The sequence below is a fragment of the Salmo trutta genome, chromosome 17 (assembly GCF_901001165.1).
Source record: "Salmo trutta chromosome 17, fSalTru1.1, whole genome shotgun sequence".
Classification (NCBI taxonomy): Eukaryota; Metazoa; Chordata; class Actinopteri; order Salmoniformes; family Salmonidae; genus Salmo; species Salmo trutta.
In genome coordinates, this window is record NC_042973.1 from 41,123,158 (window position 1) to 41,136,827 (window position 13,670).

Genomic DNA, 13,670 nt, shown 5'->3' on the forward strand with positions numbered 1-13,670 from the left:
CTATTGAAAAAAAATATTTTGGGGGGGCATACAATATAGCTCGGTATTTGTATTTATTTTATACTGTCTTTTTTGCCCATCATTAAGGGTGGCAATCATTTTTGAACTGACTGTGTATGAGCCAATACGATTTGTGTAGGCTCTCACTAGAGTTCTGCCATATGGAGCAGTCATGCCCCTGGTGCGCTACCCACCAGACATGGACCCTAGGAGTACGGTCCCTCTCTGGGGCCTGATTGATGTTGGAGGCAACGTGAAACCCATGCCCCCCCCCCCCCCCCCCCCCCCCCACGTGGATTCCAGTCTCTCCCAGTCTTCTCTCTCAGATGTGGTTAGCATCACTCATAAACAGTACACTTAAAGGGGAAAGCCCATTTGTGCTAGTCCTCTAATAAACTTAGCAACAGTAAACATGTCGTCCCCCACAAATGATGCAGCGCACAACTTGGTCCAATCAGTGTAATTTTGTAAATGCCAGATCTCTATGGCAAGACGCATCATTCAACCAAGTTTCTTAAGAATGGGGAAAGTGCTTTCTGAGATACCACGTGTTGCTAACATACAAAAGTAAGTAAGTAAGTATGAACGAACGTACGGACGAATAGTCCCCTCCCCGATTTAATCGTGGGGGACAATTATCCGTACCGTATTGGGAAAATCCCCAGTTGGCATTCCCCTTTTAAAGGCTTAGTCCTGTCAAAAACTTGATGTTCATGTGTTTTATATACACAACCATTCAAAAGTTGAAATGTCATTTTTTTTGTCTATTAAAATAACATGAAATTGATCAGAAATATAGTGTAGATATTGTTAATGTAGTAAATGACTATTGTAGCTGGAAACAGCCTTCTTTAGACTAGTTGAGTATCTGGAGCGTCAGCATTTGTGGGTTCGATTACAGGCTCAAAATGGCCAGAAACAAAGACCTTTCTTCTGAAACTCATCAGTCTATTCATGTTTTGAGAAAAGAAGGCTATTCCATGTGAGAAATTGCCAAGAAACTGAAGATCCCGTACAACGCTGTGTACTACTCCCTTCACAAAACAGCGCAAACTGGCCAATAAAAAGAAAAGATTAAGATGGGCAAAAGAACACCGACACTGGACAGAGGAAGATTGGAAAAAAGTGTTATAGACAGACAAATGTAAGTTTGAGGTGTTCGGATCACAAAGAACATTCGTGAGACGCAGAAAAAAAATGAAAAGAAGCTGGAGGAGTGCTTGACTCCATTTGTCAAGCATGGTGGAGGCAATGTGATGGTCTGGGGGTGCTTTGGTGGTGGTGAAGTGAGAGATTTGTACAGGGTAAAGGGGATCTTGAAGAAGGAAGGCTATCACCTCCATTTTGCAACGTCATGCCATACCCTGTGGACGGCGCTTAATTGGAGCCAATTTCCTCCTACAACAGGACAATGACCCAAAGCACAGCTCCAAACTATGCAAGAACTATTTAGGGAAGAAGCAGTCAGCTGGTATTCTGTCTGTGCTGGCCACTCCATTATAGTCACCGGATCTCAACCCTATTGAGCTGTTGTGGGAGCAGCTTGACTGTATGGTACGTAAGAAGTGCCAATCCAATTTATGGGAGGTGCTTCCGGAAGCATGGGGTGAAATCTCTTCAGATTACCTCAACAAATTGATGACTAGAATGCCAAAGGTCTGCAAGGCTGTAATTGCTGCAAATGGAGGATTCTTTGACGAAGCAAAGTTTGAAGGACACAATTATTTCAATTAAAAATCATTATTTATAACCTTGTCAACATCTTGACTATATTTTGTAACTCATTTCATGTATGTTTTCATGGAAAACAAGGAAATGTCTAAGTGACACCAAACTTTTGAACAGTAGTGTATATTTCCACACTGAGGTGGGACTAATTCTGAAATTGTGAAAATGCTGATAATGCACTTTTAATGTAAGAGCTGTTTTAAAAGGCCACCTGAAATTTCAGCGTGTTTTGATGGGATGGAGTTTTGGCCTGCATGGTGACATCACCAGGCGGTGTAAGTTAATCGATCAATAACGAGTTTATTTATAGCAGCTAGTTTTTAGGTTACTGATCACTCCCATTAGGCTTGCTCAGTTAGGCCCCTCACTCAGACCACTCCAAGACAGTCCTTGATATTTGGATGAAAACTGCTGCATTGGTCTTTCAAATAAGAGAGGGCATGGCCTTTAAAGGTAGGTAGAATAAACATAACCACATGTAACATATAGATTTGCATTAGAATAAACATCAAAAGTCCGAATGCAAAGTTACACCTCACTTATACATTTTTCGAGTTTTTATTTAAAACTGATCAGAATTCTGAAGAAGTCATGCCGGAAAAAACATTTGCGGGATGTGACTTAATATGGAGGACCCAGCCAACTTACAAGCAGATACTTTATGAATTTATTCTAAGTTGGCTGAAAATTGTATTGAAACACGTAGTCATGAGCACAAATGATTTGGTTTAATTTGAAGTTATACATTGCAATGTTGCTAGCCAACTAGCCTGCTAACATTACATTAGCTCTGCGTGAGTCAGCCAGTTGTTATCAACACCTAGCGTAAAGCTACATTAAAGTAAACCAACATTTTGGAAATACTTAACTTCATCTAACCAGTTATCAAATCATTTTACTGGTAACGTTAGTTATTTTAAACTGCTAGCTAGCCAGCTAACTAGCCTAGCTAGCCGACCACCACTGTCGACATAGCTAAGTAATAAGCCGGAGAACTAGTCTAGCATAGGCAGGAACCCACAGAACGCAACAAAAAAATCCATCAGATATAAAGTAGAGAGAGCGGAGACTTACCGATTGACTGCTGAGTTGGCTACCAAAGACAAAGAAGGGAGAGGGAGAGTTGGCTAGCTTATACAATAGCGTTATGAGGTAAATCCACATCGACTTTACCTATTTTCTCTCCATCACTGCTGACACTCTTGATGTACCGGTAGGTCGGTAGGAAATAGAGGTCCGTCGATTCAACCTGACAAACCGTTCCGACTTTAAAGCTTGCTTCTCATTTTTGGGTCACAAATGAGTTGTAACCCCATCCTTGTGGGTATTACTGCACCATGTGGCTATTTCTGCACTAGCTACAGGCCACAGAAAACTACTACAACACTAACTCGCTCACTTTACTACAACTATCAAACGCACAGGAGAAGAGGAGTTGCAGTTTTTCGCATTGATTTACAGTTGAAGTCGGAAGTTTACAAACACTTAGGTTGGAGTCATTAAAACTCGTTTTTCAACAACTCCACAAATTTCTTGTTAACAAAATATAGTTTTGGCAAGTCGGTTAGGACATCGACTTTGTGCATGACACAAGTAATTTTTCTAACAATTGTTTACAGACAGATTATTTAACTTATAATTCACTGTATCACAATTCCAGTTTACATACACTAAGTTGATTGTGCCTTTTAAACAGCTTGGAAAATTCCAGAAAATGATGTCATGGCTTTAGAAGCTTCTGATAGCTTAATTGACATCATTTGAGTCAATTGGAGGTGTAGCTGTGGATGTATTTCAAGGCCTACCTTCAAACTCAGTGCTTCTTTGCTTGACATCATGGGAAAATCTAAAGAAATCAGCCAAGACCCCAGAAAAATAATTGTAGACCTCCACAAGTCTGGTTCATCCTTGGGAGAAATTTCCAAACGCCTGAAGGTACCACGTTTATCTGTGCAAACAACAGTTCGCAAGTATAAACACCATGGGACCACGCGCCCTCATACTGCTCAGGAAGGAGACGTGTTATGTCTCCTAGAGATGAATATACTTTGGTGCAAAAAGTGCAAATCAATCCCAGAACAACAGCAAATGACCTTGTGAAGATGCTGGAGGAAACGGGTACAAAAGTATCTATATCCACAGTAAAACGAGTCCTGTATCGACATAACCTGAAAGGCCGCTCAGCAAGGAAGAAGCCACTGCTCAAAAACTGCACATGGTGACAAAGATCGTACTTTTTGGAGAAATGTCCTCTGGTCTGATGAAACAAAAATAGAACTGTTTGGCCATAATGACCATCGTTATGTTTGGAGGAAAAAGGGGGAGGCTTGCAAGCCGAAGAACACCATCCCAACCGTGAAGCACGGGGGTAGCAGCATCATGTTGAGGTGCTTTGTTGCTGGAGGGACTGGTGCACTTCACAAAATGGATGGCATCATGAGGATGGAAAATTATGTGGATATATTGAAGCAACATCTCAAGACATCAGTCAGGAAGTTAAAGCTTGGTCGCAAATGGGTCTTCCAAATGGACAATGACCCCAAGCATACTTCCAAAGTTGTGGCAAAATGGCTTAAGGACAACAAAGTCAAGGTATTGGAGTGGCCATCACGCCCTGACCTCAATCCTATAAAAGATTTGTGGGCAGAAAAAGCATGTGCAAGCAAGGAGGCCAACAAACCTGACTCAGTTACACCAGCTCTGTCAGGAGGAATTGGCCAAAATTCACCCAACTTATTGTGGGAAGCTTGTGGAACGCTACCCGAAAAGTTTGACCCAAGTTAAACAATTTAAAGGCAATGCTACCAAATACTAATTGAGTGTGTGTAAACTTCTGACCCATTGGGAATGTGATGAAATAAATAAAAGCTAAAATAATAATTTCTCTCTACTATTATTCTGACATTTCACATTCTTAAAATCAAGTGGTGATCCTAACTGACCTAAGACAGGGAATTTTTACTAGGTTTAAATGTCAGGAATTGTGAAAAACTGAGTTTAAATGTATTTGGCTAAGCTGTATGTAAACTTCTGACTTCAACTGTATATGGTTTCTTCTTTGTCGATGTACATTGTAGCTCATCAACGTCAACACTTGGTTTAGAATGTATTTACATGCCAGCATAGCTAGTAGCGAATGTTAGCCAGCTGGAACTAGCTACAGTAGGTAGTACTGGTTCTCCACATGATGTTAAGAAATAGTGCCTTGTGGGTAGTTCCGAAGATATCTGGAAATAAGTTAATAAATATCTAAAAATGCTAAAACATAACTGTATTTGTAGTTATAGATAACCAGATCATGACTACAACTAAGTTACTAAGTATTTGACCACACTGTGTTACTTTGAGTAAAAACTCATGCTTTTAAATTGAATGATAACATTGGTTGGCCCATAGGTTGCAAAACGTTCAGGCCGCGAGTGATTACGGCTCCGAGGCTAATTTCTTACGGTTATAATGAATCATTAAGAGATGGATTGAACATGTACATAATGGGTACCTGGAGGAAAATGGGGGAGGGTCATGCTTTTTCAAATTCTGTGAAATTGAAAAATAATTTTCAAGCGTTCAGGGAGGGTTTAGGTAAAATATATTTTGCTGAAGGGAGGGCCATCCATTTTTAGTTCGGAGAGGTGTGATTTTCTCCTTTTAACCCTTATTATAATAAACGTTCACTCCCTAAGTGAATGGTTTGTACATGAGATGCTCTTCTCTGATTTTCTGTGTCTTCAGTGGCCAGTGGAGTGGCTGAGGTGGCTGCTTCCTGTCAGAGGCCCTGCCCAGGTCACATAACTGGGGCATCTGCAGAGCCAGGAAATGGATGAGCTGTCAGAGCCGTGCCCAAGCTCTCCTGAGAGGCCTTTTCATTGACCACTGGACCGCTTCCCAGTTCTCTCAATAGGAAAGGGCTAACAAGTGTTAGATCTAACAAGTTGACTGAGGTCCTCTTCTCAGAACGGAGGCTTCTAATGGCTCTTCCCAGGGGAGGAAGTGCGAGTAATTTCAGTGAAAATCTCACTTTGCAGCCCAATTCAGCTGTTGGTAATGTTCATGAATACAGTTATGGACATAACAGCGACAACTTTAAAGCGCTATTCTCGGCCGAGAATGAACAACATAGACTTGCTCATTTATTTAGATTTGCAGCCTGCTTCACAAACTTGGGAAAGAGGAACGATCTCACCAGTCCATAACCTACCACAGGAGGTTGGTGGCATCTTAATTGGGGAGGACAGACTCGTGGGAATGGCTGGAGCGGAATAAGTGGAAAGGTATCAAATACACCAAACACGTGGTTTTCATGTGTTTGATTCCATTCACTCCGTTCCAGCCATTATTATGAGCCGTCCTTCCTTCAGCAGCCTCAGCAACCTACCTGGCCCAAAACTCAGTGCCCCAACCAGCCTATAGATCCTGCCCTCCATTCTCTAAATGTGCGTGAGAGCACCCTAGCTTAAGCTTCTGTGACTTAGCTCTATTTATACAGGGCTAAGTCTATTTGTCCGGTGCCTGTGTGAATAGGTAAGTAAAAGAGAGAACTGGCTGGGTAGGTGGAGGCGAGGGCCAGGACAGGAGATGTTGGGCTAGACTGGGTCAGCCTGAGGAGACAGGCTGATTACTTACTTCTGCATGCATGCACACATGCACAAACACACACACAAACGCACAAACGACGAGAACTAATCCTCTCTGGTTTACGCCCACATGTCTGGACTGGCACTACCTTTTCCACCTGAGTCAGTCAGTCAGCAGGATTTAGAGTATAGCTCTTTTTGGGATGGACCTGTGTTTGTTTGTGTACTGACTTCCTCCTTCAAACAATCAAATTATGATCTGACTAAGAGCACGCCTTTCACCCTAATCATGGCTTTGTTGCAGATCTGTTGGTCCTTCAGCCAACTCCCCTGTTATGTTGTGTTCGTTGTCACGCCAAACATGTATGGCATGACAACAAGCATCAAGAGGTGTTGGATAAAGCATATTATTCAGTTCTGGCGGCCAGGTTAGAGATTCACTCCTTCGACCTATGGAATTCCTCAGTGGTCCGTATTTTCCATTGGAGTATCATTGACTGTATCTGCCGTTGCCAACTAGGATGTGTACGGATCCACCTGGATCAGTGAGGTTGGTGACCTCAGCAGAGAGACTTCCTCATTGGTCACGCCCACAGGAAACCACAGATGTGTATTACAAGGCTATATGAAACCTCATGTGAACTACAGTAACCCTGGACATGACCTCTCCTATCAGATATGTGCTTTTCTCAAATGACACACACTATTATTGTACAAATGTGTACCTTTTGAATCCAAATCCATCCAACTTTATTTACATGTGGTAAGCGGCACAGCGTTTGGGTGTTTGGTGCATTGAAAGATCTGTCCTCTCTGTTAACCCAGTTTGACTGACTGTTAAGGTGGGCACAGAGGTTGCCTATAAGAGTAAGGTCTGTAATAGAGATGACTACCCCTACTAACTCCAGATCAGATCTATCTAAGCCCCCCTCTCTCTCCCTCAATTTGGATAGTGGTGGTGGGATAGATCAAATTGTCACAGCCCTCTGAGGCCCCGTTGCTGGGAAAGGCCTCAACAATAAGATTAGGGTCCAGATAAGTGGGTTAGTGGGAGACTTTAAGTGCAGTGGAAGACTGTGTGATAACACCCAGGTAATACATACGTTGAAAGGGATATCCAAATGCTTTGTCAGATCTTATTATATATCGCATAAACCCACCCCATGACTTGTATGTTACATAGTGGAAAAAATAGGTGGCATGCGTAGTAAAAGTACCTTTTAACCCAGGGGTTTGAAACTCATTTTGCCCGGGGGCCACATTCTGTTTTCACTGGGCCACATCTGGTCTGCAGGCCGCCAGTTTGAGACCCCTGCTTTAACCATGCATGAGTCACACAACTGTTATTTCCCTGTATTGAAAATCTCAGAATTATCAATTGTGGGCTCATGTCTGATGGCATTGAGTGAATCTTGTGTCATGGGATGGCTGATTGAATTTATTCATTTGAGATCACTCACACTATGCAGACAGAGGGCTCTATGGGCAACTGTGTCTCTGTTTGATATCCTCGTTCCAGCTCTGTGCCCTACTGTACTCTTGACACTGCTTGTTTGTTCCATGTATGAATATGTTACTGTACTGCAAAGTCGACAGATGTCTCACATTGAACACTTCTTTGTTTTCTCTTTTTCAGAGTAAGGAGATAACGTTTCAGCTCCAGGAAGACTTGATGAAGGTCCTCAACGAGCTCTACACTGTAAGTTGTCATTTAATTTCCTGGTTCCTGTTTTGCTCTACCACTGTACTGTAACAATAGTGTATAAAGTTTTTCCTGATCAGGTCACAGTTGGGAACAACTCTCAGCCTGAATGATAAATCATGATTCGGGCACTAAGACAGGCCTCTCAGATCAGAGCCTACCTGGTCTGGCCTTAAAGTAGCTGCATACCAACTCTTATGGTCATTGTTACAAGCAGATCTGGGACCAGCCTATGTGGATAATGCCACTTCAGGTCTCTGACCTTGGGGGAGAGCAGGGTGCTTAAACCACTAATCAATAGTTAATTCAGTAGCTTTAATTGCTGCCGTCAGGCCTGGAATAGTGGCAGCTGAGATTCATGTTCCCCAGGTGGCCCTGAAGACCCTGACGTTCTAATACTTCCTCAGGTAGAAGGGGATGGCTTTTGTGGTCTATGTGGTCTTGGCATCTTCCCTTTTGTATAACCTACTCACATATATTGTGTGACATGTAGTTTATGTACTTTCCCATTCATCTGGTGACCATGCTATCTGCTTTGTTAGACTTTCTAACCTTTGGAGGAAGATTTTGTTAGAGGCAGTGCCGGTTCAAGGCATAAGCGACATAGGCAGTTGCTTAGGGGCCAATGTTCGCTAGGGGTCCCCCAACCCCCAAAAATATTTTTTATGTTTAGCATTTTTTGGAGTACTCAGTCAGGCACTCAACTCACTATAGAGAGTAAGAATAGTGGAATACACCAGGTACAATTTCGAAATGAGGTTGTGCATCAGCAGTATTTCCCCTTATGTCTGTCACTGACAGCCACTCAATTAACCATGTCAGCTAACAATTTTTATGTAATGGAAAGTTGGAGGGTGGTTGGTAATGGAGGACATCCGGTGGATCCACGTCTGGGTGTTAAGCAGAACCCCCTAGGTCCTGGAGAACAGGAGCAGAGTTAAAGGGAACAGGGGAGGAGACAGAGACGTAAAACAAGCAAACACACAGGTTACAGGTAGATCAGGTATATAAAAATACATTTATACAGATTTATTTAAGTTAAATGTTCGATTAGATATGCAATAATATTAAATGCAGACAGAAAAGAAAGAAATCATACCTGTCTGTAATTATTTTTTACGTCAGTAGGGTTTATGAGGGAGGTAAGGGATGGTCCCTGGAGAAGATAAGAGAGAGGTGAGTTTGGGGTGGTGTCATGACCACTGGAGTCATACACCTTAATAGTACCTACCTGGCAGCGGAGGTTATTTACCGTGACCCAGTGGTTAGCTTTGACATACTTTGTCCCATGGGCTTCACCAAAGTGTAGGGAGCGTCAGGGCTTTCAGTGGTCGACCGTCCAACTGCTCCAACAGGAGAAGATTGTTGGCTTCCACCGAGGTAACCCTAGGAAGACAAAGATACAAATATCAGTGCTAGGAAAACTAAAACTAGCTTTGGGTTATTTTGAGTGCAAATGCAAATAGTTATCTGACATTTTTATATTCACCTTAACATATTGTTAAGCTAGGAGCGAAAGAGCAGTGAGGTTTCATAGGTCTTGTCCTTCATCCAAATGATTCCTTCATTAGCAAACTTATGCAGGAAATGCCAATAACGAACAGTGAGCCATCGTATTCATGCATAAAAAAACTAATAATGAAAGAAAAGCATTGCAGGTTTGAATTAGCGTGGGAGAGGTGGAAAAAGTATTGGCATTGACAACTTAGATGGAAAGCTACTGAGGATGGTAGCTGACTCTGTAGGCACTCCTATCTGTCATATCTTTAATCTGAGCCTAGAGGAAAGTCTTTGTCCTCAGGCCTGGAGGGAAGCCAAAGTCATTCCGCTACCCAAGAGTGGTAAAGCAGCCTTTACTGGTTCTAACATCGACCAATCAGCTTGCTGCCAGCTCTTAGTAAACTGTTAGAAAAAATGGTTTGACCAAATACAGTGATATTTCTCTGTAATCAAATTAACAAAAGACTTTCAGCATGCTTATAGAGAAGGGCACTCAACATGTACTGCACTGACACATTACTGATGATTGGTTGAAAGAAATTCGTAAAAAGAAGATTGTGGGAGCTGTACTGTTAGATTTCAGTGAAGCCTTTGATATTATTGACAATAACCTGTTGTTGAAAAAAATGTGTGTTATGGCTTTTCAACCTCTGCCATATTGTGGATTCAGAGCTATCTATATAATTCAAAGGGTTTTCTTTAATGGAAGATTCTCTGTCAAACATGTAAAGTGGGGTGTACTGCAGGGCAGCTCTCTAGGCCCTCTTTTCTATTTTTACCAATGGCCTGGCATTAAACAAAGCATATGTGTCCATGTATGCTGATGATTCAACCATATATGCATGAGCTACCACAGCTAATGAAGGCACTGAAATCCTTAACAAAGAGTTGAGGACTGTTTTGGAATGGGTGGCCAGTAATAAACTGGTCCTGAACATCTCTAAAACCTAAGAGCATTGTATTTGGTACAAATCATTCCTTAAGTTCTAGACCTCAGCTGAATCTGGTAATGAATGGTGTGGCTGTTGAACAATTTGAGGAGACTAAATTACTTGCCGTTACCTTAAATTGTGAACTGTCATGGTCAAAACATATATATTCAATGGTTGTAAAGATGGGGAGAGGTCTGTCTGTAATAAAGAGATGCTCTGCTTTTTTGACACCACACTCCAAAAAGCAATTTCTGCAGGCTCTAGTTTAGTCTTCTCTTGATTATTGTCCAGTCGTGTGATCCAGTGCTACAAGGAAAGACCTAGTTAAGCTGAAGCTGGCATAGAAACGGTCTGGTACGTTTTGCTCTTCATTTCAATCAGAGAGATGATATAAATACTATGCATGCCAGTCTCTCTTGGCTAAGAGTTGAGAAGAGACTGACTGCATCACTTTTTAAAAGAAACATTGTGTTGAAAATCCCAAATTGTTTGCATAGTCAACTTACACACAGCTCTGACGCACACACTTATCCAACCAGACATGCCACCATGGGTCTTTTCATATTACCCAAATCCAGAACAAATTCAAGAAAGCGTACAGTATTATATAGATCCATTATTGCATGGAACCGTTCCTTCTCATATTGCTCAAATAAACAGCAAACCTGGTTTAATGTTTTTAACACCTCTCCCCTATTTGACCTAGATAGTTTGTGTGTATGTATTGATATGTAGGCTGTTTGCCTTTAAAAAAAATGTACAGTACCAGTCAAAAGTTGCTGCAAAGTATGTTATACAAAAATAGTAATAGACAAACACTAAGTCCATCAATTTGCAATAATTGTATATACACTACATTGTTTACCTCAGTCAACAGCTGCGGCTCCCATCCGTACACTAGGCGAATGGCGAATACTCAGTGGAGGCCTGGACGCTGCTGTTGGGTGAAAAGATAATCATCTTCAGGTTGTCCTCCTAACTAGCTAGATGGAAAAGAATAAAAAGTTTGAGAGCTGTTTTTTTTTTTTTTTTTTTTTACTTCAGTGTGGCTTTTGACATCAATCACAGTATGCTGCTGGAAAAATGTATATGTTATGGCTTTTCACCCCCTGCTATATTGTGGATTGAGAGTTACCTCTCTAACAGAACACAGAGGGTGTTTTTTTTAATGGTAGCCTCTAACATAATCCAGGTAGAATCAGGCATTCCCCAGGGCAGCTGTCTATGCCCCTTATTTTTGTAAAAAAAAAAAATCTCTGCGTAAAGCCTGTGTCTGTATGCGGATAACTCAACATTATACATGTCAGCTACTACAGCGAGTGAAATCACTGCAACATGTAACGAAGAGCTGCAGTCAGTTTCAGAATGGGTGGCAAGAAATACACTACATTGCCAAAAGTATGGTCGTTGAGTTGGGAAGGCTTTCCATTAGATGTTGGAACATTGCTGCGGAGACTTGCTTCCATTCAGCTACAAGAGCATTAGTGAGTTCGGCACTGATGATGGACGATGTTCCAATTCATCCCAAAGGTGTTTGATTGGGGTCAGATCTCTGTGCAGTGAGTGTTGCAACCAAGGACAGACTATTTTTATACGCTTCAGCACTCGGCAGTCCTATTCTGTGAGCTTGTGTGGCCTACCACTTTGTTGCTGAGCCGTTGTTTCTCCTAGAAGTTTCCACTTCACAATAACAGCACTTACAGTTGACTGGGGCAGCACTAGCAGGGCAGAAATCACACGAACTGACTAGTTGGAAAGGTGGCATCCTATGACGGTGCCAGGTTGAAAGCTCTTCAGTACGGGCCATTATATTGCCAATGTTTGTCTATGGAGATTTCATGGCTCTGGGCTCGATTTTATACACTTGTCAGCAACGGGTGTGGCTGAAATAGCCAAATACACAAATTTGAAGGGGCTTCCACATACTTTTGGCCATGTAGTGTAAGTTAGTCCTAAATATTTCCAAATAAAAGCATTGTATTTGGGACAAATCATTCACTAAACCTCAACTAAATCTTGTAATGAATAATGTGGAAATTTATCAAGTTGAGGAGACTAAACTGTTTGGTGTAACCCTGGATTGTAAACTGTTATCGTATTGATGCATCAAATCAAATCCACTTTTATTTGTCACATGCGCCGAATACAACAGGTGTAGAAGTATTGACATGTTGAATGCACCGAGCTGTTTGTTTTTAAACTACTAGCACACAGCTCAGATACCCATACATAACCCACAAGACATGCCACCAGAGGTCTCTTCACAGTCAGCAGGTCCAGAACAGACTATGGGAGGCAAACAGTACTACATAGAGCCATGACTACATGGAACTCTATTCCACATCAAGTAACTCACACAAGCAGTAGACTCAGATAAAAAAAGATAAAAATACACCTTACGGAACAGCAAGGACTGTGAAAAGTCACACATAGGTACAAACACACGCATACAAACACATACTTGTCATGACTTTACATTCATTAATCTGATGACTGTTATTTATCTAATCAACTAACTATGTTTAATTGTTACCCGATTTAAATCATGTAACAATTAACTCATTAGGTATTTGGGGCAACACGGAAGAGGTTGTTAACCTGTCTGGGAATGTGGGATGCTTGCGCCCCACCCTAGTCAACAGCCAGTGGAATCGCGTCGTGCGAAATACAAAACCTCATAAATGCTATAACTTCAATTTCTCAAACATATGACTATTTTACACCATTGTATAGATACACCTCTCCTGAATCGAACCACGTTGTCCGATTTCAAAAAGGCTTTACAGCAAAAGCAAAACATTAGATTATGTTAGGAGAGTACCCTGCCAAAAAAAATCACACTGCCATTTTCAAAGCAACTAGATGCATCACAAATACCCAAAACACAGCTAAATGCAGCACTAACCTTTGACAATCTTCATCAGATGACATTTCTAGGACATCATGTTACACAATACATGCATTTTTTGTTCGATAAAGTTAATATTTATATATAAAAACAGCATTTTACATCAGAGCGTGACGTTCAGAAAATATTTTCCCTCAAATGCTTCCGGTGATCAGCGCTACAATTTTACGAAATTACTATTCGAAAACATTGTTAAAATGTAATATTGTCATTCAAAGAATTATAGATTAACATTTCGTGAATGCAACCGCATTGCCAGATTTAAAATAACTTTACTGGGAAATCACACTTTGCAATAAACGACGTGGTATGCTCAGAAAAATAGG

At 41.4% G+C, this 13,670-nt stretch overlaps 1 protein-coding gene across 4 annotated transcripts in view; it reads left to right on the forward strand.

The window, feature by feature from the left end:
- Positions 1–13,670, forward strand: part of LOC115152204 (SLIT-ROBO Rho GTPase-activating protein 1) — a 161,603-nt gene that overhangs the window by 74,007 nt on the left and 73,926 nt on the right. For all 4 annotated transcript variants that reach the window (XM_029696802.1, XM_029696804.1, XM_029696803.1 and 1 more), the window contains exon 4: positions 7,939–8,001. In XM_029696802.1, coding sequence (XP_029552662.1) covers positions 7,939–8,001 — 63 coding nt within the window. The remainder of the gene's footprint in view (positions 1–7,938; positions 8,002–13,670) is intronic.